The sequence below is a fragment of the Pan troglodytes genome, chromosome 10 (assembly GCF_028858775.2).
Source record: "Pan troglodytes isolate AG18354 chromosome 10, NHGRI_mPanTro3-v2.0_pri, whole genome shotgun sequence".
NCBI lineage: Eukaryota > Metazoa > Chordata > Mammalia > Primates > Hominidae > Pan > Pan troglodytes.
Window position 1 is genome coordinate 52,087,376 of NC_072408.2, and position 27,035 is coordinate 52,114,410.

At 38.4% G+C, this 27,035-nt stretch overlaps 2 protein-coding genes across 37 annotated transcripts in view; one reads left to right on the top strand and one right to left on the bottom strand.

Annotated features, from left to right (window-relative positions):
- IRAK4 (interleukin 1 receptor associated kinase 4) overlaps window positions 1-9,219 on the bottom strand; it is a 27,717-nt gene extending 18,498 nt beyond the window's left edge. For 4 of the 28 annotated variants that reach the window (XR_010148040.1, XR_010148037.1, XR_010148038.1 and 1 more), the window contains exons 1-2: window positions 9,065-9,145; window positions 7,095-7,142 (exon numbers count right to left, since the gene is read on the bottom strand). The gene's annotated coding sequence lies outside the window, so the exon portion shown is untranslated. Of the gene's footprint in view, window positions 1-4,610; window positions 4,766-7,094; window positions 7,143-8,096; window positions 8,635-8,880 lie in introns of those variants that run through there. The other 24 variants (XR_010148041.1, XR_010148039.1, XM_001166114.7 and 21 more) reach the window with 18 other exon arrangements.
- PUS7L (pseudouridine synthase 7 like) overlaps window positions 9,186-27,035 on the top strand; it is a 31,140-nt gene continuing 13,290 nt past the window's right edge. For 2 of the 9 annotated variants that reach the window (XM_016923600.4, XM_063785728.1), the window contains exons 1-5: window positions 9,186-9,788; window positions 12,814-13,739; window positions 19,474-19,633; window positions 22,356-22,548; window positions 26,039-26,137. In XM_016923600.4, the coding sequence (XP_016779089.4) occupies window positions 9,391-9,788; window positions 12,814-13,739; window positions 19,474-19,633; window positions 22,356-22,548; window positions 26,039-26,137 (1,776 nt within the window). In that variant the 5' untranslated portion in view covers window positions 9,186-9,390. The remainder of the gene's footprint in view (window positions 9,789-12,813; window positions 13,740-19,473; window positions 19,634-22,355; window positions 22,549-26,038; window positions 26,138-27,035) is intronic. The other 7 variants (XM_063785730.1, XM_063785732.1, XM_063785729.1 and 4 more) reach the window with 7 other exon arrangements.

Genomic DNA, 27,035 nt, shown 5'->3' on the forward strand with positions numbered 1-27,035 from the left:
TTACAGTACTTTTAGAGATGACATCTGTAAGCTTATATATCACACTTTGCTATATCATATGAAATGTCAGCAACTGATTATACCATAATAAAGAAACATTCCAAAGTCAAGTCATTGATATCCTAAGATGAAATTAAAATTGTAATTCATTTGTCCAATTATCCTCTGGGTTTGCTTCCTTTTTCCACCTATTAATAGCAATAAAAATCGGAGGACTTTTTTCTGACACTGATATTTTCCAAGTAAAATTTATAGAAAGGGGCAAAAAACTTACCAGAAAAATTCTTAAGAGTAATATCAACAAACTCTTGTTGATATCAGAATTAGCATATTCAGAAATCAAATCTATTAATAAAAACATTTACCTTTCAATTTAATATATGTTTCTCAATTAGTACTTATTTACAATTAAAATTTATGCAACATTCTTTGGTAGAAGTAAAAAAAAAAAACGTACTGAAATGATTTGTGTAGCGTTAACAGATATGGTCCACCCACCCACTTTTCACATAGTTTGCTCTTCCTTGACCTCTGCACATTTTTTGAGTTCATGAGATCTGCCTGACCACAATTCATTTTCAACTACTCTCTAGACAGAATCTTTATTTCTGCAATCCCCCTTTTCTTCTGCTACTCCATCCTGGAGAGCTGCAGCCAGGGATAAATCTAACAACTTTACTTGTACACCAGAGTTGCTGATGTGAATACAAATTTATGGTAACCCCCTTTCCACAGGGCCTTCAACACTGCCGTTAATCCTTCCACTTGTCTTCTCTCATAGTCCTTAGTGACTATTTCATACCTTTACTTCTTTCTATGTGGATTTTATTTGTTCTGCGTGTCCCTCATTCTCAATAGGAAATGATCTTTCCTTCCAATGAAGACAAATAGACTCAGATATTCTTCTGTCAATTATTTTTGCTTCCCTATATATATTTTAAAAATACAATTTTAGAGTAAATAATGTGTTCATATGGAACAACATTCTAAAACTATCAAAAAGAGTAAAAAGCGAAAAGCTTCTCTGTATCATAGGCTTCTGTGTTAGTATTCACTTCTTCTCTTTGGACGTCTTTGACCACATCTAAATAGGTCTAGCTGCCCTTCACCTAATTATCTTTCATCACTGCACAATGTATTTGTAATCATATACTTATTTGTTTACCTGTTTACTGTCTCCCATATTCGATTTTAAGATCCATGAGTTCAGGACCATGCTAATTTTATTCATGAATATACACCTAGTGACTTGCATACTGTAGATAATGGTGTTGTTCAGTTTTTACTTTAGGAACAACTAAATTATTTCCCAGTACAGTTTTATCATCTCTATTTTACAAAGGTGGTAAGTGAGAGATCCAGGACCTACAATTATGTCTGACTCCAAAAGTCATGCCATACAACTCTGCTTTTATAACAGAATGCATTGTTCATGCCATTCTCTATTTCAGAAAGACCATTCCTTTCCTTTCATTCATGAATACATTCAGAAAATATTTATGTCAGTCTTTGTACTAACAAATGGGAGCACAGAGAAGAGAAAATCTTTGTTTCCAAGCTGTTCAGTATACCAGGGGATACAAACAGTGACAGGGAGTGATAAATGCTGCAAGAGTGTTATGGGGCCCAGAAAAGGGGCATCAAGCAGAGGCAGTCTGGAATAGGGATATCAAGACAGATTTGGTTGGAGTAGGAGGTTGGAAGGATGAATGAAAGGGAATGAGGATAAGCCCAAAAGAAAATTCCAGGCAGAGGGAATAGCATGGGCAAAGGTAAGAGCACGTGTGTCTCAGGCAAAGAGCTTGCTATGGCTGGACCACAGGATGCCTGTGATTAAGTGAGAAGAGATGAGGGTGGAAAGGTAGCAGGGCCAGATCATCATGTACCTCATGTGCTAAGACAAAGAGTTTGAACTTATAAACTAAAAGTTACAGGAGAGCCACTTTAGGATTTTTAGGAGGGATGTTAAATAATCTTATATGGTTAAGTGGATTCCTCTGGATAAAAATCAAAGGGATGTATATTGAGGCAAGAAAATTAGTTTGAAAACTTCTGCAATAATCCAGGTGAGCAGAAATGAGAGCTTGGAAAAAGTATAGGGTAGGGGAATGGAGAGGTAAAACGTCAAAACATTTAGGAGGCCAAATCAAAACAATTTCACTAGAGATGAGCAATTAGAAGAAAGGGAGATAGAATAAAGTTTTTTTTTTTTTTTGGCTCATGTTAAATGTGAAATATCTACCTTTGGCACTATCTAGGAGCCTTCATACCAAGTACTTATATATGTGGTCTGGAGCTTAGGAGAGAGGTTTCAGCAAAGAATGCTCATTATGTAAATATTCTCATATATAAGGGGTTTTCAAAGAGTTCATGGAAAATGCATATCGTGCAAAAACCATGCATGGATTTCAATTTTTTTTTTTTGCAAAACGTATTTCCAAAATAAACTCATACTAACTTATCATTCATGTCTAAAGAGGATCTAGTTGAGACACTAAGAAGAATAAGACAGTTTGAAAAGAACCTCTACCACAGCAACATGAATTCTGCTAAAACTAAAGCAAGAACAAACACCACATTTATGGTGGAGGTTGGTTGGAAGAATGGTGAAATCACTGATGCTTTATTTATGGGGACAATGCCCCCCAGAAAATCAGCAGTGTACAAATCAGTAACTCATTTTAAAGGATGAGATGATGTTGAAGATGAAGCCTGCTGCGGCAGACCATCCACATCGATTTTCAAGGAAAACATTCATCTCATTTGTGCCCTAAATGAAGAGTACCTATAATTAACAGCAGAACCAACAGTGAACACCATAGACAACTAGTTCAGCCTATACAATTCTGACTGAAAATTAAAGTTGAGCAAACTTTCCACTTGATGGCTGCCCAAACTGTTGTACCCAGATCAGCTGCAGATGAGAGCAGAGCTTTCAATGGAAACTTTAAACAAGTGGGATGAAGATCCTAAAGCATTTCCTCAAAAAATTGTAACAGGAGATGAAACATGACTTTACGAGTATGATCCTGAAGCACAATCAAAGCAATGGCTCCCCCAAAGTGGCAGTCGTCCAATCAAAGCAAAAGCAGACAGTCAAAAGCAAGGGCATGGCTGCAGTTTTTTGGGATGCTCAAGGTATTTTGCTTGCTGACTTTCTGGAGGGAAAAAGAATGGTAACATCTGCTTATTAGAGAGGGTTTTGAGAAACAGTAGCTTTTCTAAGTGTTTCTAAACTAAAGCTTTTCTGTTATGGCTTTAGTCAAATGTTTAGCAGAAAAACACCTGGGAAAGCTTCACCACAGAGTCCTTCTCCATTACAACAATGCCCCTGCTCTTTTCTCGCATCAAACAAGGGCAATTCTGTGAGTTTCAACTGGAAATCATTAGGCATCCACCTTACAGTCCTGATTTGTCTCCTTCTGACTTCTTTTTGTTTCCCAATCTTGAAAAATCTTCATAGGGCACCCATTTTTCTTCAGTTAATAATGTAAAAAAGACTTTATTGACATGGTTAAATTCCCAGGACTCTCAGTTCTTTAGGGATGGCCCAAATGGCTGGTGTTACCGCTTACAAAAGTGTCTTGAACTTCATGGAGCTTATGTTCAGAAATAAAGTTTACAGTTTTGTTTTTGTTTTTGTTTTTGGAGTCTCGCTCTATCATCCAGGCTGTAGTGCAGTGGTGCAATTTTGGCTTACTGCAACCTCTGCCTCCCAGGTTTAAGCGATTCTCCTGCCTCAGCCTCCCAAGTAGCTGGGATTACAGGTGTGCACCACCACACCCAGCTAATTCTTGTATTTTTGGTAGAGATGGGGTTTCGCCATGTTGACCAGGCTGGTCTTGAACTCCTGACCTCAGGTGATCTGCCCACCTCGGCCTCCCAAAGTGCTGGGATTACAGGTATGAGCCATAGCGCTGAGCCAAAGTTTACATTTTTTATCTTTTAATTCAATTTTTCCACAAACTTTTTGAAATGCCCTCATACAAATTAAGAGCATATACACATATACGGTTGAAGCAACAATAAAATGAGGTTGCCTATTAGGAATGCTTAGAATGGAAAGGAATGATGTGAAAGAAGAATTTTAAAAAATACTGCTTAGTCATGAAGGCAAGAAAAAAACCAGGATGGTAGCATACCAGAGACTTCTAGAAAAGGTGGCAGGTTGGTATAAAAGACTCAGAGAGGTCAAATAGACACTGATGGATATGTTAGACTCTGAAATCAGAAGGCCATTGGTGACTTGGGAACAGCTATAGTGAAAAAGCGAGTGAATGGCAAAAACAGATTTTCCAAGAAGTCTGGTTATGAAGGGAAGGAGAAAGAGAGAGAGAGGAGTATGAGGGGAGGGAAAATGAGGGTGGAGGGGTAGGGAAAGAGAGGGAAGAGAGCATGCAAGAGAGTAGCAGTTTTCAAATTTGGTCTCAGGAACTTTTACCCTCTTAAAAACTACTGTAGACCCCAGAGGGCTTTTGTTTATATTGGTTATATCTACCAATATTTACCATAATAAATTGATGCTGAGAAACTTAAAAATTACTTATTAATTCATTTAAAATAATCATAAATATAGATGTTAGCATATATATTTTAATAAAAATAATTACCTTTTCCTCAAAAACAGAAGAGCAACATTGTTTTAAAGTTTTGCTAATCTCTTCAATATTTAACTTAATAGAAGAGAGCTGAATTCTTGTATCTGCTTCTGCACTCAACCCACTGCAGCATGTTGTTTTGGTTGATGTATATGAAGAAAATCCAGCTTCACACAGACATATAGTTATAAAGAAAGGTGTATTTTAATAGCCTTTTCACAAAGTAGTAGATATTTCTCTGTGATACTACACTAAAATTTGACAAGAAATAACTTCCTAAAGGTAAGCTGCAATGTGGAATCTGAAGCTGTATAAATTAACTTGGAACATTAAAATCCATTGCACTCTGAATGAATCTTTTAACTAAACATGATTTTGACCTTACAAATCTCCTGAAAGAGCATTAGGGACTCCAACCAGACTTTTGAGAACTGTTGGTGTTAAGGGTTTAAGACTTAAGCTGTTTGGCAATACAAATGGGATAATGAATAGCATATAGGGTGAAGAAATCAGCCTTGAATAGAGAGAAACCTCTTTTGAAACTAGAAAGAAGGAAGCAGAGGTTTAAATACAGATATATTTGAAGGGAGAAGAGTTCCCACATACTGTTATTTTTTCTGTGAAACAGGAAGTGAAGTCATCTAGGGCCAGGTAAAAGAATAGCCCACGTACCTTAAAGGCCACCGGGCAAATGCCTATTATTCCTTCAAGCCCAATTCAAAAGGCACTGTTAGCTTCCCCTGATTGTCATCTCTTTTGCTCCAAAATGTCACCTAGTCATTCTTCTGTTATAATAATTATTATGTTTTACTGTTTATGTGTTTGCTTTCTCTGTTAGATGGGTGCTCTCCTGAGCTAGGACCCAACCAAATTCACCTCAGCAACGACTCACAACATTTGTGTTGAATGAAAGGCTGATGATTTTTTAACTTTAATTAAGAAATTGTATCTAGGTTACCTATAGACTCTGCAGTTGCTCTCTTCAAGTTATTTTTCCTTACTAAGATTTCTCTCTACTATAAGGTACAACATGATTGACAAAGCTAGACAAGATAGAACTGCTTAGTAGTCTTACAAATTAGAGCTAAATACAAGGAATTGAGGAAAAAACCCAGACTATCTAAAGGCCAGGGATAAATTTGGTAGCTCTCCTGCACCCAGGCTTCCAGCAGAGGTGATAAGTGTAGGGATACTAGGAAAAAGAAGGCCTTCTGCAACTCCTCCACACATGTGCCCAGAAGTTCAAAATCCCAGAAATCAAAATTTTACTTTAAATGTATATTCATATACCACTCCCAACCACATACTTACAAGAACATAAGCCAGAATATTAACGTGGTTATCCCTTGGTGATGACTTTTATGATAGTTTTGTTTTCATTTTGCTTTTCTGAATTTTCAATAATGAAAACAGACTGGGCAAAAAAACCTTAGAAAGTGTCATCTCTTTCAAACTCTTCAAGATTTACTTTAGTACACTTAGGATTAACACAGGTGGAACAGGATATGTTGCTTACAAATAAGTAAATACCTTCATGACTGTTTCCTCATACCACTAACTCTCATAGTAAAGAAAACCCATTCATATTTTCAAATAAGACAACTCAGACAAGTATAAAAGGTGGGGTGGTGATTGAGAAATATATTAAAATCAGCACCTGCTTATGGAATCCAATGCCTTCCCAAAGTACTGTGCCCAAAACAGGAGGGCAAAAGATTCTTGTCAAATGTGTTAATAAAGTTTTAAGACTGCTTCATTAGCACTTTGATCAGAGGAAAAGATTGTGCAGGGGTGGAGGGAAGATGAACTTTGAGGTTGCACAGGCCTAAGTTCTAACCAAAGCCAACTGTGACCAGAGCTAGTAAATACATTTCTCTGGACCTTGCTTTTCTTTATCTGAAAAACAGAGATAGTAATACCTAAGAATTGCTGTAAGAATTAAAATCAACACATGCAAAGGGCCAAATCTTGTCACATAATAATAGGTGGTCAAAAAAAAAAAAGGAGCAATTATTATTTTCTGGCAGAAATTATTCTTATACCACATTATTTTTAAAGATATGTGCAGACTGTATTTAGGTTCAATTTCCAGAACAGTAGTGAGGATCTCCTGAAAGCGTACAAATAACAAGTCTGAGAAAATAGCTAAGCTTTTGAGATGGTGGCAGTCTTATTTGATCAACCATGGTAATTTTAATGTATTTATATCCTTTCTAAAATACACTATTTACTTCCATACATTCTTAGCAAAATATGCTGTATAAACATTAATCTTTATTTTTAGATACTTTAACATCATCATTATGAACAAAAGCTGGTGAGGGCTTCCAGAGCTATTAAATTAGATAGGGCTGCCTATTACAAACTGGGATATGTGCTGGTGTACCATAAATTAAACTTAACATATCTTTCTTGAACATTGATCCAACACAACAGTAAGTAATTGAAAATGCTTTGCATATATTTAAAAAACAAAATATAATACCATTGACTCACCAAATATTTACTGAGTGTCTACTTTGTGCTAGATACTGCTCCAGGCCCCTGGAGATGAAGCATTAGGAAAATTAGAGAGAAAAAAAAAAAACAAAACCAAAACCTGAATTCATGGAGTTTATATTCTAATGGAGGAAGGAAGGCAATAAGCAAATAAATAAACTCTACAGTATGTTAGATGGTGCCAAGTGAAATGAAAGAACAAAACGAAATAGAGAAAAGGTTGTAATTATAAATATGGTAGTCACAGGAAGCCTCAATAAGAAGGTGCCATTTGATTAAAGGTCAAAAAGAAGGAGAAAGCCAGCCACTGGACTATCTGTGGGAAAAGTTTGTGGACAAAACGAAATGTAAATGCAAAGGTTGGACGTGGGCCCACTGGGCAACAGCAAGGACATGGTGAGACTGCAGAGGAGGGAACAGGCAAGTAGCAGATGAGGTCAGAAAGGTAAAGGGGCCAGGTCTTCAAGGGCCTTAGAGTTTTTGTATTGACTTTGTTTATCCTCTGGGTGAGATGTAGATGCTGGAAGTTTTGAGAAAAGAGACATGCTCTGTACTCATGTCTTAGAAGGATACTGGGGCTGCTGGGAATAAAGGATGTTGGAGTAAGGACAGAGAAGCAAGAAAGAAGCATTTAGGAGAGCCTACCAATAAGCCAGGTGGGACGTGCTGCAGGCTGGGACCAGGGTCGTAGCAGAGCAAGTGCAGAAGTCCTAGGATTCTGAGGTGGAGCCAATAGAAAGCTATGGGCTGATGTGGAGAGTGAGAAGACAGCACCAAGGTTTTTGGCATAACCAAGTTTACCGATATTTACTGAGATAGAGAAGGCTGAGGAAGGAGCAAGTTTGGCCTGGAATATCAGAAGCTCAGTTTGGAGAGGTAGAAAGCAAACTTCAAATGAACGCTCTGCACGAAAACAGAAGAAATTTGAACTTCCCGATAGCCCTCTTCAAGGACCACTCCAAGAAAGGGAAAAGGCAGATTTTAGTATCCTCTGCTTACCAGGGGCCTTGGGCAGTTACGTTTTTGAAGCACTAATAGCGCCGTTTGTTCCCATTCTAAATGCTCAAAGTGCTTTCTCGCTTTCTCAGGGTTTGCTTTTTTTTTTTTTTTTCTTTTGAGACGGAGTCTCCCTCTGTTGCCCAGGCTGGAGTGTAGTGGCACGATCTCGGCTCACTGCAACCTCTGCCTCCTGGGTTCAAGCGATTCTCCTGCCTCAGCCCCCGGAGTAGCTGGCATTACGGGCGCCCGCCACTATGCCAGCTAAATTTTGTATCTTAGTAGAGACGGGGGTTTCACCATGTTGGTCAGGCTGGTCTCGAACTCCTGACCTCAAGCGATCCGCCCGCCTGGGCCTCCCAAAGTGCTGGGATTACAGGCATGAGCCACCGCACCTGGACAGGGTTTGCTTTTATCCCTTTGTCTCCCTCTGGCTTCTAAGCTGACAGGTACACTTTTTTCCCCCATCTGCGAATGTACTCATCTGATCCCATAAGCCGCCTCCACTTTCTAATTCCCTGGAAGCTTGGAGGCCGGAGAAACAAGCGAATTACAATCGTGTGGAGGCTCAGCGAGCTGCTGGCGCCACAGGCATCTGTCAGGTGCTGGCCTGACTTCCTGGTTCTGGGGAAAAGAGACTTCATTTCGCAGTCGGGTTCACGGAATCCAGGGCCTGAGAGGTGAGAAACTTGAGGTCCGACTGCGCCCCAGAACAGCTGGGTGACGTCCCTCCAAGCCTCAGGCTCTTCCTCAGGGCCGACGAACTTCTTGATTCCCGGGGACCTACCCAAGTCTTTCTTCTGGAGTAAGCTCTGTCCAAGGAACCCACTTCCTCTCTAACTTTTCTCACGGATGATAAAGAGATTTCCGTTCCGCAACCTACCCCAGCAACCCTGGGGCAGAGGTGCCGAGGCCTGGAAGCGGACCTCGGACGACGTTTGACCGAGGCATTAAGGCGGGGAATGCCTTACCTGCCCGGGCGCGGGCTGCTGAAGCCGGCGACAGAAGAACCAGCCGAACTAGGAAGCGCCGCGAAGGGGCGGGGCCTGCCGGGTTGGCCCCGCCCCACTTCCCCGATGGGCTTCATCTTGGCGCCTCCAGGCGGCTCCACAAAGTGAGAAACTCCACGTATTGCGTAGGGCGCGTCTTTACGTGGGCGCCTGCCCCTTTAATTACGCCCCTGTCGGAGGCTGAAACACTTAAGGCTTCCGGGCATGCGCACAGCGTTGTGCAAATGAATGCCTTCCACTGAACTGAGGTAGATCGGGTCGAGTTTCTTGCGCGATGGTGGGCTTGTATGTGTGTGTGTGTGGGGGGGGGTGTGTGTGTGACGAGGTTGGCATTGAGGATCCATACCCTTTGCCCCCAAAGAAAGGTGACGTGGACTAGTGTCGTGCCTTTGGACAGGCAGAGTAACAGGAGGGAGAAGAAACAGGTAGAGCTGCTGGCCTTGTCGGGGACACCTTTGGACGTGCTGGAGGGCAACGACGCCCTAGTTTTCTGCGAAGTTAGTAGCTTCTGCAGGACTGGGTTCAGTATTTCTAATACCTTCTCAGGATCCCTCCTCCGCCAAGGAATTCCTCAACCACGGCCAAGCAAACTACTCCCCCGCCCACTGTCATCAGCAGTCTCTGTTGAATGGGAATACTGCACCTTCAGGCTTAACGCCACGTGGGCTCCTTTGCTGTCCTCCAGGTCAGTTCCACTCTTCTACCAGGATGCTGGAATTACATTCTCCCCAAGTTTCCCTACCTGTTTCACTTGCTTAGAATGTCTGTCTTCCTCCTTTTTTCTGGGAGAAAGAAAAGATCATTATTCTTTCAGGGCCAATCCCTACAGCTATGTTCTTGACCATGTTGTTTTGTTTTTGAACTCCTCTAACTGTTACTCCATCGGATACATCTTGCTCATTTCCATCAGAATCATCTTACAATTCCAAAAGCATGTTTTGGAATTGTGTCACTTTTCTACTCAAACACTAACAGTAGCCATCCATTGACCACCCAATAGATTCTAAGTCCTTGTCAGGGCATTCAACATCTTCCATAATCTGGTACTAACTCAGCTACATTTTCCAGCACTGTAGTCTCCCTGCATTCCCATCCCCACTGCTCTGTATCTGGACTGCTTGTTTTTCTTGCACACATTGCATGTTTTGTTTGTACATTACTTGTGAGGTCTCTGCCTCATTTCTATCTCTTGAACTATGGAGGACTTAGATGGCCACTTCTTGCATTATGCCTCTTCTAATTATCTTCCACTTCATTCCTACAGCTCTTATTTTGTACTAGTTATTTCATTTATTTAACAATAGTATTTATTGCAGACCTACCATGTGCTTGACACTGTTCAAAATGTGTGATCATCAGTAGTAAATAAGGCAGACAAGGTTACTCCTCACGTGGAACTAACATTCTCTTTGGAGGAGATATACAATAAATAATAAAGAAAAACTTTACCTAGAACTGCTATGCAGAAAATTAAATAGGGTTTTGTGAAAGAGAATCACTTGCTGGGCACGGTGGCTCACGCCTGTAACCCCAGCACTTTGGGAGGCCGAGGCGGGTGGATCACGAGGTCAGGAGTTCGAGACCACCCTGGCCAATATGGTGAAACCCCATCTCTACTAAAAAAAATACAAGAATTAGCCGGGCGTGGTGGCGCGCCCCTGTGGTCCCAGCTACTCGGGAGGTTGAAGTAGGAGAATCGCTCGAACTCGGGAGGCGGAGGTTGCAGTGAGCCGAGATCATGCCACTGCACTCCAGCCTGGGCGACAGAGTGAGACTTCGTCTCAAAAAAAAAGAGAATCACTTGCAGGTTCCTGTAGATTATTGGTCAGGAAAAACTTCTCTGAGGAAATGAATCCTAAAAGATGCAGCTATATGATTGGGGAGGGAACAATTTAAACAACAGGAACAGTTAGCACAAAACTATTGAAGAAGGCCAGAGTAGCTGGAGTATAGTGGGTAATGGGGTAAAGGTACAAATGAGTTTGGAGAATAAGCAGGGTCCCTAATCTTAGATGTCCTTGGAAGCCAGGGTGAGTAATTTGGATTTTATTGCAAATGTGACTAGAGGGTTTTAAACTGGATTGTGATATGATTTAATTTACCTTTTAAGACCATTCTGGCTGGTTTGTGGGCTACTTATAGAAGCAGGAGTTAGGGACCTTCACAATATCTAAAAGTTTTTGGAATGGAAGTATTAAAGTTGGTGTGATAAAGGACATTGGGAGTCATAAGAATCAGATGCTTAAGGTTAATGCAGTTTTTGGAGATGAGAAAGTCAAAGTTATGACCGTGACAGTGGATGACCAAGATGAAGTAGAGGTGTGAGGTTGAGGTTGAGATTGAGGACTTGAGGGTCTAAGACATTGAATGGATGATCCATATAGATGATCATGAAAATCATGTTGGATAAGAAGGTAGTGAGCCAGAGATCAGTGAATGAAGCAGAGTTGTCTGGGGATCCGAGAGAGGATGACAGCAGATGGTAAAGCCCAATGGCAGGCTCTTCAAAAGAATTGGGGTTTTTGGAGGTAGTAGAGGAAGAAATGGCTTGCAAGGAACAGTGACAAACATAGACCAATATTTACAGCCTCCAGGTCCTAAGGTAGATGGGTGGGAAAGAAAAAATAGCCTTTACTTGAGAGGACTGAAGAAGAAGCAGCCTGAAGAAATAGCCAGATTTGAATTAGGGCAAGAAAGTGAGGGAACTGTACAGGAAATTAAGTAATTAAGGAAAGTAAGTATATCTTATATATTCCTTAGGAAATTAGAATATGGAGAATTTGTAGTGATTTCTATATGGCATGATGGAAAGGATTGAGAAGGTGTGATTTGCTAAATTGGTTCAGATTAGTAGAATACATTATAGGTATGAGATGATGGTCCAGATGATGATAAGTTACTCGGAGAATGTGGGGGAAACACAGAACTCACTAGTATGGGGCCCCTGGGCAATTTATCTTTCCTGCAGCTCCATATGGTATGGTAGCCATGGGTTTGTGTGAAAAGTGAGAGATCAGAGTACTATTCTCTTGCATAGTGTTTCCAGGAAGCTCTGTAAGGGTTTCTTCTGTCTGATGCCAATGATATAGTTAGAATTTTCCTCTGGGTCAACCTTGAAAGCTTCTATTTGTCCTAATGGGGGCATTAGAGAAGGCCCAGGACTGACTGAATCCTACCTTGAAATATAATCAAATCACAAATTTGTATTTAGAACTTCATTTACCCATCAGTTTTCCTATTGTCTTTTTGTCACCTCTCCTGTCACTAACCACTAATAATATAAGAAAACTTAGCCACATGTTCTCTGGAATTAGCTGGAAATTTTAGGCTCCAGGAATGGAATTTGGACAAATCTTTGTTTTATAGTCCTGTGTTCTCACCTCTTCTTGTGGGCCTACAAATGATATTTTTAAGATAAAATTGACTCATTTTAATCCTGGATAATAGGTACAAATCTGGAGTGAGTGAAGATACAAGTTAACAAATCTTTAGCTATACCAGAAATAGTTTGCCTATTAATTCACCTTGGTATAGGAGAGTCAAAGTACACAGGAAGTACATATAGTTATAAATTAAGTTAATGATACCATTTAAGAAGACTCAGAATTAAAAGAGAGACAGAATTAACTAAATCCTGCAAACCTATTCCTATTTGGTCATCCATAACTTCTCTTTCTGTTAACTAACCACCTCTTTGTTTTGTTTTCTAGGCACTGTTATAGAAGAATGGAAGAAGATACAGATTATAGAATCAGGTTTAGTTCTTTGTGTTTCTTTAATGATCATGTTGGATTTCATGGCACTATAAAAAGCTCACCAAGTGACTTTATTGTTATTGAAATTGATGAACAGGGACAGTTAGTTAATAAGACCATCGATGAGCCTATTTTCAAGATTAGTGAAATACAACTTGAGCCAAATAATTTTCCCAAAAAACCAAAACTAGATCTTCAAAATCTGTCCTTAGAAGATGGAAGAAACCAAGAAGTTCATACTTTGATTAAGTACACTGATGGTGACCAAAATCATCAGTCTGGTTCAGAAAAGGAAGATACTATCGTTGATGGAACTTCCAAATGTGAAGAAAAAGCTGATGTTTTAAGCTCCTTTTTGGATGAAAAAACTCATGAGTTACTGAATAATTTTGCCTGTGATGTAAGAGAGAAGTGGCTTTCTAAAACAGAGCTAATTGGACTACCTCCTGAATTCTCAATAGGCAGAATCCTTGACAAAAACCAGAGGGCTAGTTTACACAGTGCCATTAGGCAGAAATTTCCATTTTTAATAACTGTAGGAAAAAACAGTGAAATTGTTGTAAAACCAAATCTTGAGTATAAAGAACTTTGTCATTTGGTATCTGAAGAGGAAGCATTTGACTTTTTTAAATATTTGGATGCAAAGAAAGAAAATTCCAAATTTACCTTTAAACCTGATACAAACAAAGACCACAGAAAAGCTGTCCACCATTTTGTCAACAAAAAGTTTGGAAACCTTGTGGAAACCAAATCTTTTTCTGAAATGAATTGCAGTGCTGGTAATCCGAATGTGGTGGTAACAGTAAGATTTCGGGGAAAAGCACACAAACGTGGGAAAAGGCCTCTTTCTGAATGCCAAGAAGGAAAAGTTATATATACAGGTAATTTAATAAATCATCATCCATTTTCTTGGATAAGCTTAGCTAAATTTAAAATTGTGAAAATGAATTGAACAGACTTGGCTAGAGAGATTGGAAAGAATATATGATTTACCTTTAGGGAGAGGAATTGCTGATAAGCAATTTAAGCAACTCTAGGAATTCTTATTTATTCTGTTACTTACTAGAAGATGATAAAACCTTTTAAATTACACTGAATTTAAAAATTAGCCTTACTGATAACCTAGGCATTTATATTAGCCTATTCACAAATGTATAAAGTTGAAGCAGTTGGTTTGTGTTTAATAAGTTTTATTGAAGTTAAATCTTGATTTCATATTTTGGAAGTCATCTCAATTAAAATTAAGTTTTTAGAGACTAGAAGAATATATTTACTGTGCTTGGGAAAGTGAAGAGATACTCTGTAATCCAAAACAAATTATATTTCCCTACCCAAGGTAGGGAACCTGAAAACTTGGTCCTGCTGGTCTTTAGACAAGATGTTCTGAAACTTTAGCATGCATATAATCATCAAAAGTTCTTGTTAAAACAGATTTCAGAGCCCCATTCTCAGTTTCTGATTCTGGGGCTTTCACAGATTTCCAGGCAGTGTTTTTTCCTGGTCTGCTACGTTTTGAGAATCACTGTTTTAGGGTCTGTGTTTAATTCCCATGGTGGCTGGAACTGATGAACTCTCACTGTAAAAGTCCAGCTGACTAGGTTTAATTGGCCTCAGTTCTACTTGAAGGATGGGAACTGTTTCAGATGATCATATTTAATAAATTTATTTGGCAAGATATTTTAAGATAAAACCAGGAACCTAAATTTGCACAGTGACACAGAAATAGGATGGTGCCATGTAGGGACTACAGGAGCAAATGAAAAGAGTTTGGACCTTGGAACTATGTGGGTTTGATTTGATATTATGACTTTTAGTTCACAAAAAGACTTATGAAATTTTTAACATCTTTAAGATTTGATTTCACAAATGTAAAAATGGGAAGAATAATACCTTGGGCAAGTTACTTAATAATTCATAACTTTTGGTTGTACTTGAAAAATAGGGTAATAGGAAAGCCTGACTCACAATGATATTCGAAGGATTAAATGAAATAATGAAATTGTTTACTATGTAATAGTTACTTAATATTAGGCATATAGTAAGTGTTAACAGATATATCCATTTTGAAGGAAAAACAATACTAGCTTTACTTGTAGAAAGAGGAATTGCTGGTGAGTGATTTAAGCAGCTCTAGGAATTCTTATTTATCTTATACTACTTGAAATTCTAACAATATTAATTTGGGTTAATGAGTAAAAAAATTATAGAACTTTATATATTAGTTTAAATTCACTTTTCTGAAGTTGTGAATAGTTGGAGGCATATGTTAAAAGGAGGAATGATGGTTCGAAAAACCTTTTATTTTTAATTTTAAATTACATTAAAATATACATAACATAAAATGTACCATCTTAACCATTTTTAAGTATCAGTGGCATTGAGGACAGTCACATGGTTGTACGTCCCTCACCACCATTCATCTCCAGAATTTTTTCACCATCCCAAACTAAAACTCCATATTTATTAAACAATTCTTCCTCCTCTCCAGTTCTGAAAAATGGGAACCACCATTTTTCATTCTGTCTCTATGGATTAGACAACTCTAGGTGTCTCATATAAGTGGAATCATACAGTATTTGTCTTTTTGTAATGGGCTTATTTCACTTAGTATGTTGTCGAGATTCATCCATGTTGTAGCATGTGTTAGAATTTCCTTCCCTTTTAAGGCTGAATAATACCCCATGGTAGGTGTATGCCACATTTTGCTTACCCATTTGTCTGCCAGTGGATGGGATATAATGGTCAGTAAAGCACACATGATATTTACTTTGGAAGCATTCAGCCTTGGAACTTGGAAAGAATTTGAGGGAGAATGTGGATGTGAGGTGACTTCTGAGGCTAGGTCATAAAAGTATTACACTTCTTGTCATGTTCTTGGATTGCTCACTCTGGGGAAAGCCAGCTGCTGTGCTGTGAGGATACTCAAACAGCCCTTTGGACAGGAACTAGAGCTTCATGCCAACAGCCAGTACCAACCTTCCAGCCACGTAAATGAGCCCCTTTGGAAATGGATCCTCCAGTTTCTTTCAGGCTTTTAAATAACTGCAGCCCATCAGAGTGAACAGGCAACCTACAGAATGGAAGAAAATTTTTGCAATCTACTCATCTGACAAAGGGCTAATATCCAGAATCTACAAAGAACTCAAACAAATTTACAAGAAAAAAACAACCCCATCAAAAAGTGGGCAAAGGATATGAACAGACACTTCTCAAAAGCAGACATTTATGCAGCCAACAGATACATGAAAAAATGCTCATCATCACTGGCCATCAGAGAAATGCAAATCAAAACCACAATGAGATATCATCTCACACCAGTTAGAATGGCGATCATTAAAAAGTCAGGAAACAGGTGACAGGTGCTGGAGAGGATGTGGAGAAATAGGAACACTTTTACACTGTTGGTGGGACTGTAAACTAGTTCAACCATTGTGGAAGACAGTGTGGCGATTCCTCAGGGATCTAGAACTAGAAATACCATTTGACCCAGCCATACCATTACTGGGTATATACCCAAAGGATTGTAAATCATGCTGCTATAAAGACACATGCACACGTATGTTTATTGCAGCACTACTCACAATAGCAAAGACTTGGAACCAACCCAAATGTCCAACAATGATAGACTGGATTAAGAAAATGTGGCACATACACACCATGGAATACTATGCAGCCATAAAAAAATGATGAGTTCATGTCCTTTGTAGGGACGTGGATGAAGCTGGAAACCATCATTCTCAGCAAACTATTGCAAGGACAAAAAACCAAACACTGCATGTTCTCACTCATAGGTGGGAATTGAACAATGAGAACACCTGGACACCGGAAGGGGAACATCACACACTGGGGCCTGTTGTGGAGTGGGGGGAGGGGGGAGGGATAGCATTAGGAGATATACTTAATGTAAATGACAAGTTAATGGTTGCAGCACACCAACATGGCACATGTATACATATGTAACAAACCTGCCTGTTGTGCACATGTACCCTAGAACTTAAAGTATAATAATATATATATATATATAAATTAAAAATAAATAAATAAATAACTGCAGCCCTAGCCACATCTAACTGCATGCAACCTCAGGAGAGCCTGAACTGGAACCACCAAACCAAAGAGTTCTTGAAGTCCTGATCCACAGAAACTACAGGAGATAAATGAATATTGTAAGCCACTAAGATTTGAAGTGACTTGTTACACAACAATAAATAATACATAGCATTTAACCGTAGACATGCATAAATTACTGATCAGCAACAAACTCAAGGAACGATTTATGTAGATTTCTGGAACTTCTTCTCTACAAAGCTTTGTCTTATCAGGTACTCTCCCTGTGAATTCCAGCCCACTCAGCCTTCCTGAATTCCAATATCTACCCTCTTAACTCAGCAAAACTCCTGTGCTCTACCTGGATTCTGTCTGTGCTATGTTCCAGAATGTACTTCTAGGCAGAAAATTAGAGTATTTTAGGACTCCCCTCATTTGTTTTTCTTTTCTTTTAGATTACAGTTTTGTGGTACCTATTTGCCAGTCTCTAAAGATGTCTGTTTCATATGTTTTGTTCAGTGTTCTATTTGTTTACAGTGGGAGGTCATCTGGTATCAGTTATTCCAACAGGGCTCAAAGTGGAAGTCTCTAAAATTGAATTTTAAAATTCAGTGTAATTGACTTTGTTTTTAAATATGTAATTGTTCTAAGTAATTAAGAAAATGTTATAAATCTTATACATTAAACTTATAAATTTAGTGACCCTTAAGATTTTGTAAATGTTCCCATATTGCTTACTAACTTAAATAAGATTCAATGTAAAAAGACAAATTAAATCAATTAAATATTTTAAATTGGAACTACAAGTTTCATTCTCTTAAACATTCAAGTGCATAAACTTTTATGTAGATACAGATTAATATTAATACAATATCATGGATTTGATTTTCTTAAATATATTTCTATACTAAATTCTAAATCTTTATGGGCGAAAAAATGCTTATCCACCTAGGCTAGTATCAGCAACAAACTGATATCTCAAACAAGCTGGGGATTTCTTTTAAATTGCTGAGCGTTTTGAATGACATGTCCAAAATTGTTAGGGCGAATGGCTGCTGCTGTTGGACCTTCAAGAATGCATAGAAGTAAGACAAATAATAAATGGAAGGAACACATTTTATTTTTTAATTTTTATGTTAGTTTCAGGGGGTACATGTGCAGGTTTGTTACAAGGGTATATTGTGTGGTGCTGAGATTTGGGGTACGATGGAACCCATCACCCAGGTAGTGAGCATAGTACCCAATAGGTAGTTTTTCAGCCTTTTTGCCCTTCCTCCCTCCTACCTCTTAGAGACCCCAGTGTCTATTGTTTCCATTTTTATGTCTATGTGTACCCAGTGTTTAGCTCCTACTTATAAGTGAGAACATGAGGTGTTTGGTTTTCTGTTCCTTTGTTAATTCACTTAGGATAACGGCCTCTAGCTGCATCCATGTTGCTGCAAAGGGCATGATTTTCTTTTTAATGGCTGTGTAGTATTTCATGGTGTATATGTACCACTTTTTTTTCTTTGAGACAGGGTCTCGCTCTTTCACCCAGGCTGGAGTGCAGTGGCACCATCATGGCTTGCTACAGCCTCGACCTCCTAGGATCAAGCAGTCGTCCCACCTCAGCCTCCTGGGTAGCTGTGACCACAGGTGTTTGCTAACTTTTTAATTTTTTGTAGAGATGGGGTCTCCATATGTTGCCCAGCCTGGTCTTAGATTGTTTGCTCTTGAAATCCATCTGCCTCAGCCTCCCAGAGTGCTGAGATTACAGGCATGATCCACAGTACCCAGCTACATTTTCTTTATCAAATCCACTGTTGTTGGGCACGTAGGTTGATTCCATGTCTTTGGTATTCTGAATAGCGCTGCAATGAACATACAAGGGGAACACATGTTTTAGACAGAGGACTTAAATGTACGAAAGTACAAAACTGTTGAAGGCTGTAGTTAATCCAGGGATTACAAGAAGTTCTCTGTGGCAGGGTTACAGGATATGTGAAGGGAAGTGGTGCACTTGGAGACAGGAAAAGTGGATTTGGGCCAGATATGAATACCAAATTAAGGAATTTGGAATTTTTTGCCTGTAAGCCTTCAATGAGCCAACCAGCAGTTTAAAAATAACAGCTGAAATCTATCATGCTGATTTTATATTTTCGTTAAAAAGTACTCCTTACGGCTGGGCACGGTGGCTCACGCCTGTAATCCCAGCACTTTGGGAGGCCGAGGCAGGTGGATCACGAGGCCAAGAGATCGAGACCATCCTGGCCAACGTGGTGAAACCCCATCCCTGCTAAAAATACAAAAATTAGCTGGGCGTGGTGGTGTGTACCTGTAGTCCCAGGTACTCAGGAGGCTGAGGCAGGAGAATCACTGGAACCCGGGAGGCAGAGGTTGCAGTGAGCCTAGATTGCGCCACTGCACTGCAGCCTGGTGACAGAGTGACACTCCATCTCAAAACAACAACAACAACAACAAAACTCCTTAGATTAATAGTTTGATTTATTATACTAATCTGTTAGCTAAGAATGTAATTGATGTATGGTAGATGCTTTTTTTGTGATCTAAGTTTTTTTTTTGTTTCAGCTTTTACCCTACGAAAGGAAAACCTGGAAATGTTTGAAGCAATTGGTTTTTTAGCTATCAAACTTGGTGTTATTCCTTCGGATTTTAGTTATGCAGGCCTTAAAGACAAGAAAGCCATCACCTATCAAGCAATGGTTGTTAGAAAAGTGACTCCAGAGAGGTAATAAGATATTACTTTATAAGACTGAACTTTGGCCGGGCGCGGTGGCTCACACCTGTAATCCCAGCACTTTGGGAGGCCGAGGCGGGTAGATCACGAAGTCAGGAGATCCAGACCATCCTGGCTAACACAGTGAAACCCCATCTCTACTAAAAATACAAAAACAAAATTAGCCGGGCGTGGTGGCAGACACCTGTAATCCCAGCTACTCGGGAGGCTGAGGCGGGAGAATGGCGTGAACCCGGGAGGTGGAGCTTGTAGTGAGCAGAGATAGCGCCACTGCATTCCAGCCTGGGCGACAGAGCGAGACTCCGTCTCAAAAAAAAAAAAAAAAGAAAAAGACTGAACTTTACTTTCATACTTCATCCAACAAATACGTATGAGATCGAAAGCTCAGAATAATACTGGGAGCATATTAACCTCACTATCAATATTCACTGATTACATGCTTATTGAACAGCACATTCTATATTCATAATTATCTTCTAAATAGAGCTATGTCTTAAGTTTACATTGAAAATATAAGAAATTTTAGGATAGAAACTTTGAGAAGTGGAAGATTTAAATTGTCTAAATTGTTTCTAAACATCCTGTACTGCATTCAAATATGCATTTATATTCAGAAAAGTGTCTCGTAAATCATGTTTTCCTAATTAATTATATTATGCCTTTATTACCGTGGATCCTTACATTTAAAATAAATCCTCATGAAATAGAATGTAAAGTACTCAAATTTAGTCTCCGTCAGCTTAATCAAATTTTACAAATATTTTTTGTTACTGTAAAAGACATATATTTATTATAGAAAATAGAAAAACGTTTTTTAAAAATGAAGTTACTGGTAAGCCTACTACTCAGAAATAACTGCAATAGGCTGGACACGGTGGCTTACGCCTATAATCCCAGTACTTTGAGAGACTGAGGCAGGCGGATCACTTGAGGTTAGGAGTTCGAGACCAGCCTGGCCAACATGGTGAAACCCCATCTCTACCAAAAATATAAAAAATTAGCTGGATGTGATGGCGTGCGCCTGTAATCCCAGCTACTTGGGAGGCTGAGGCAGGAGAATTGCTTGAACAGGGAGGTGGGAGTTGCAGTGAGCAGGGATCATGCAACTGCACTCCAGCCTGGGCGACAGAGCGAGACTCTGTCTCAAAAAAATAAACAAAAATAAATAACTGCAATAACATTTTTCTCTGTGTCTCTCTAGACCTTTTTCAGAGACTACATCACACAGAAACTTTTTTTTATTATTTATTATTTTTTTGAGATGGATTTTTGCCCTTGTTGCCCAGGCTGAAGTGCTACGTGCAATCTTGGCTCACTGCAATCTCTACCTCCCAAGTTCAAGCGATTCTCCTGCCTCAGTCTCCCGAGTAGCTGGGATTACAGGCGCCCACCGCCATGCCTGGCTAATTTTTGAATTTTTAGTAGAGATGGGGTTTCACCATGTTGGCCAGGCTGGTCTCGAACTCCTGACTTCAGATGATCCACCCGCCTCAGCCTCCCAAAGTGCTGGGATTACAGGCATGAGCCACTTCACCCAGCCAACATTTATTATATATATGAAAATCATACTGCATATACAGTTTATATTTTACTTTATAAAATAAAATAATATTGTTAGATGAAAATTTATGTCATGAAATAAATTATGTCTATCATATAGACTAATTTGTTTAACATTCCCTGTTTTTGAAAATTGAAATTCTTTCCAGCTTTTCACTGTAAATAATACCATGAGTAATATTCTTATACTTAAATCTGTAACTTATAATTTCCTTAAGATAAACTTCAAAATGTGAATAATTGGGTCAAAATTCAGCCTAATTAATGTAATATCGATATATTAATTCTTAGTTAACGCATGTTTAAGTATCCACTATGTGCAAGTAGACTCTTCTGAGTGCTTCTAAGCTCTTATGTGGGGGACAAAAAAAGTGTTTGATTTTGCTTTTGTGGTCAAGAAGTGCAGGATAGGGCAGAAAGAAGAACTTTAGATGTTAAAGTGTATTTAAGATGAAAGCTCCCCTCTTAGGAAGAGAGATTACTTTAATTTAGCTTATAAGTCTGGAATTTTAATTACACTTTAAGTAATAGTAAGATTTTAGCAGACGCAAAAAACTAGAGATATATTTGCGGGCAGTAAACTCAATGGTCTGTCATGTATATAATTCCTATAAGGACTGTGGAAAATATAGCTATAAAGGAAATTTTAAATCAGCCCTTATAGGGTCATACAAGTTACTCTAAAAATATTGAAGATATTAATTCTTTAGGTGTTGGGAAGAATTGAAAGTTTGAGTAAGGAAGTGGTCAGAGCAGAATTTCAGGAAAATCCTCTGGTGCTAGTGATTTTTCTTGGTAATGTTGGGTAAAGAGACTGAGAAGGAAAGGAGCAGAGTTGGGGACAGGAAGATCAGGAGAACTGCTAGGAGCTTCTGTCACTCGAGCTAAGGAGAAGTCAGAAGGCCTACATAGGAAGAGTGATAACATTAGTAATATATGTTCAAGTTTTTAAAATAGTTCTGTTAATGCAATCCTATAATAATGGGTATTAAGCACACATTTGGTGAAATAACATTAACTTTAGAATATTCTTAAAAAATTGTATTAGTATTCTCATATAAGGGGTTGCTTGGCAACTGCCACTTAAAACCTTATTTTAAAATAATTTTTAAATGTAAAATTTAACTGAGTTTATATGATTTATTACTTACAGGTTGAAAAATATTGAAAAAGAAATTGAAAAGAAAAGAATGAATGTCTTTAATATTCGGTCTGTAGATGATTCCCTGAGACTTGGTCAGCTCAAAGGAAATCACTTTGATATTGTCATTAGAAATTTAAAAAAACAAATAAATGATTCTGCAAACCTGAGGGAGAGAATTATGGAAGCAATAGAAAATGTTAAGGTAAGAAAACTTAATTTTAAAAGGCATCCAGGGAAACCTTCATAGTCTCTTTCTCTACACTGAGGCAAGAGGGGAAACTTCTTTTTCTTTTGTACCTTTTTATGGGATTTTTAAAAGTGATTAATTATTTTCTAAAGTGATAATTAGGGCCATTTGGCTTATATTTTATTTTCAGCTTAATACATTTTTGTATTTAAACAAAACAAAATATGTAAACACAATTTTAAAAATGCAGGATATGGTGTCCTCTAGAGAAGAGGGGACAATCTACATTCATAAGAGAGATTTTTTTTAAGCATCTGCTATATAGAGTAGTATTTAGTCAGGGGAATTTATTTTTTGGAAATTTTGATGTATACACATTATAAATCACACACACTGTATTAGTCCATTCTCACGCTGCTAGTAAGGACATACCTGAGACTGGTTGATTTATGAAGGAAAGAGGTTTAGTTGACTCACAGTTCAGCATGGCTGGGGATGCCTCAGGAAATTCATAATCATGGTGGAAAGGGAAACAAACATATCCTTCTTCCCATGGTGGCAGGAAGGAGAAGTGCCAAGCAAAGGAGGAAAAGCCCCTTATAAAACCATCAAATATTGTGAGAACTCACTCGCTATCATGAGAATAGCATGGGAGTAACAACCTCTATGATTCAATCCCACTGGGTCTCTCCCATGACAAGTGGGGATTATGGAAACTACAATTCAAGATGAGATTTGGGTGGGGACACAGCCAAACATATCATAAACTTTATGTTTTACAGTAAAAAATTACTTAGCATAAGTTTCTAAATGACATTTTCCTGACATTTAAATGTGCACATACAACTATAGCTTTCAAGACTAGACCATCTTAGATCATCTAGACATCAGCAAACTTTATACTGTAAAGGGCCAGATAATAAATATTTTTGACCTTTTAGACATATGGTTCCTCTTGCAACTAATCTACTGCCATTGTATGGAAGCAGCCACGGACAATATATAAGTGAATGAACATGGCTGTGTTCCAATAAAACTTTATTTACAAAAACAGGTGTTGGACCAGGTTTCATTTGTGGGCTATAGTAGTTTGCTAACCCCTGATCTAAATGAGTAGTTCTCAACCTGAGGAGCTTTCAAAAAATTTCACCCATTGATATCTACTCCTGAACCAATTAAAAAAGAACATTTGGGGATGCAGGTTAGGCATTAGTACTTATTTTTGAAAAACTTCTTAGGTGACTGTACTTTAGAGCCAATACCGAGAAACACTGATTCAAGTTTCTGACCACGAAGACCTTTTTACACAATTTTATACCTGTCCAACAGGAAAACAAACAAAAACTGGTTATTAATCTGCCTTGTAGTTAGGAAAATATCTTCCAACTAAAGATCTTTTAAATCCAGCACTTTCATCTGTATATGGAAGTTATCTGATTATATACTCTTTATATGTTTTGTTTGTCCATTCTCATGCTGCTATGAAGAAATGCCCGAGACTGGGCAATTTATGAAGAAAAGTGCTTTAATTGACTCACAGTTCCATATAGGTGGGGAGGCCTCAGGAAACTTACAATCATGGCAGAAGGCACCTCTTCACAGGGTGACAGGAGAGAGAATGAATGCCAGCAGGGGAAATGCCAGACACTTATAAAACCATCAGATCTCGTGAGAAATCACTATCGTGAGAACTCACTCTCATGAGAACAGCATGGGGTAAAACCGACCCCATAATTCAATTACTTCCCACCGGGTCCTTCCCATGACGTGGGAATTGTGGGGATTACAATTCAAGATGAGATTTGGTGAGGACACAGCCAAACCATATCATATGTTGTTTTACCTTCGTTTTCCTTGACCCACCTAAAATTCTACTTTTTTTCCTCAAAAACTGCTACTAAAATGATATATCTTAAAAAAGGTAGAAGTTTCTTTGAACTCTGGTAGCATTTATTTCCTGTCTTTCATTTGTTATTTATGAACATACAGCTGCCTATTACAAAATTCCCATTAGAAACAATCTTTGTTGTAGCCAACTTCCATTAGTTCTTATGATGTGAGAAAGGAATGGAGAAACCCTGAAAATAAGGAGTCTTTGAAGTTTTGTTTCAAGGGGTTATATCTCTGTTATAAACCTTTTGTTATATCTAAGTACTTTGAAGGGTTAATTTAAAACTCTTCTGGTTACTCTAGGACATCATCTTATGTTATTTTTTCAAATTTGAAATAACTAAAAATATTTATGAGATTTAATTCAGGGAGTACTTATTCTATCTGTAATTATTTTTTTTTTTTTTTGAGACGGAGTCTCGCTCTGTCACCCAGGCTGGAGTGCAGTGGCACGATCTCGGCGCACTGCAAGCTCCCCCTCCCGGGTTCACGCCATTCTCCTGCCCCAGCCTCCTGAGTAGCTGGGACTACAGGTGCCCGCCACCACGCCCAGCTAATTTTTTGTATTTTTAGTAGAGACAGGGTTTCACCGTGTTAGCCAGGATGGTCTCCATCTCCTGAGCTCGTGATCCGCCCGCCTTGGCCTCCCAAAGTTCTGGGATTACAGGTGTGAGCCACTGCGCCTGACCTGCAATTAATTTTTTAAATGACATGAGATAAAGATGCAATTGCTTTTGTACCATGCTGATAACAAATTGGCTCAGCATCTTTTATTAAAAAGTTCTTGAGTTGGTATTCAATAATAATTGTTGACTGAATAAATGCATACTCTCCTCATAAAGTAAGTGTGGAGGACTCCTGTCTTTCAAGAAACTGTCTGGGCCTGGTGTTGTCTTTATGAGCACATGTTTAATGACTGACCAATTTCTTTAATGGTTGCGGTAGTATGTTACAGTTTTCTATTTCTTCTGAGTAATGTGACAGTTTTAAAACATGGCCCGTATGGTTCACCTCCAGCAGGAAGTGAAGTCTGTATTCTTCCCCTGGAATACAGACTGTTCCAGGTGCTGGAATAGCTGGACCGGTAGAGTACTGCTGAAGTGACTCCATTGTCTCAGGTCAGCCTTTAAGAAACTGAGATGAACTAAAGAACGAACGTTATGTAGAAAAGAGCCAGGATATGTGGGGTTTGAAAGTGAGCCTGTTCTTGACTCCCGACATCTCCAGACAGCTGAAGAGTCTCAAAATAAGAAACAGCATCAGAGTAGGGATCAGATCTTGGTACTAGGTGATCAACTCATTTTGGAAGCCCAGAACTTTTCTGGCTTTAACACTGAAAATCTCACATCCCAGGAAATCCCTCAGTAACATGAATGGAAAGCTGACATATTTTTAAAGTTCTCTTCATTGGTTTTATGTTCTAACTTCTAATTCTGTGTTTTCTTTCCTTTTCTTTAATTTACAGCATTTTTCAGACCATTTGGTCCCTATGTGTATACTGCTGATTACAGAGTTATTCTGTTAAAATAATTATGAAGAGAAAAATTCAATTGTGTATTTTGACACATAATTGTATTTATAGACTCTTAATTTGTTGATTATTTTGTATACATAGAAAAAAGGCTTTGTGAATTACTACGGACCACAGAGATTTGGGAAGGGAAGGAAAGTTCACACAGACCAAATTGGACTAGCTTTGCTGAAGAATGAAATGGTATGGATTTTGAAAAATGTAATCTTATCTGTTTCTGTCAATTATACTTACTACATAATCCAGCTCCTTACTGTCTTAACTCTAGCATATAAATCCATGTAAACACACCCATACCAAATATATTACATCACTGAACATTTAGTAAGCTGCTGCTCTGTCCTTGATATCACATTACAAGAAAGCCAACTGTGTGAGTGTCCTTGTGGTTAGTACATGTTTGAGATTTGACACAGAAATGACCATCACTTTCCAATTTTAGTGAACTGAATAGAAGATTTAGAGGAAATTTTGACCCTACAATCCCAGAAATCAGATATCAGATCATATAAAAGATAGGAATCCACGAGTCCAGAGACTAAAAGGGGAGCAGTAAATTTGAAAACAAAATCTGACTAGTTCAAAATGAAGCTAAAAATGCATGTTACAACTAAGAAGCTGCATTTGCTGAAATATTAAAAGTGTATGTGAGTATATCTACTTTTAATTTATATTTTTTATATATAATTACATATTTTTACACTAAAATGGAGTGCACATAATGGAGGAAAACTATAAAACTATAAAAATTATATATTTGAACAAATGCAAGATTATTCTTATGATAGTATCTTGTTCACTCACCTGTGTTCTAATATGATTTCTTGAGTGGAAGAGAAAGAAACAGTAAAAGATTTTGTGAGAAGCGTAGTGCATTGAATATCATCTTACATATCAAATAATGTTCAGAGCTGATGATTTAGACCACATCTGCAAATCTATAATTAGTTCTGGGTTTCACATTTCAAAGGAGATTTTAGCAACTGGAATATAACTGATATAATAAAGAGTCTAGAAATGTTTACCTCAGCAGTGGTTCTTCAGTCTAGAAAACTCTGAAAATTAACTTGTAAAATGTTTA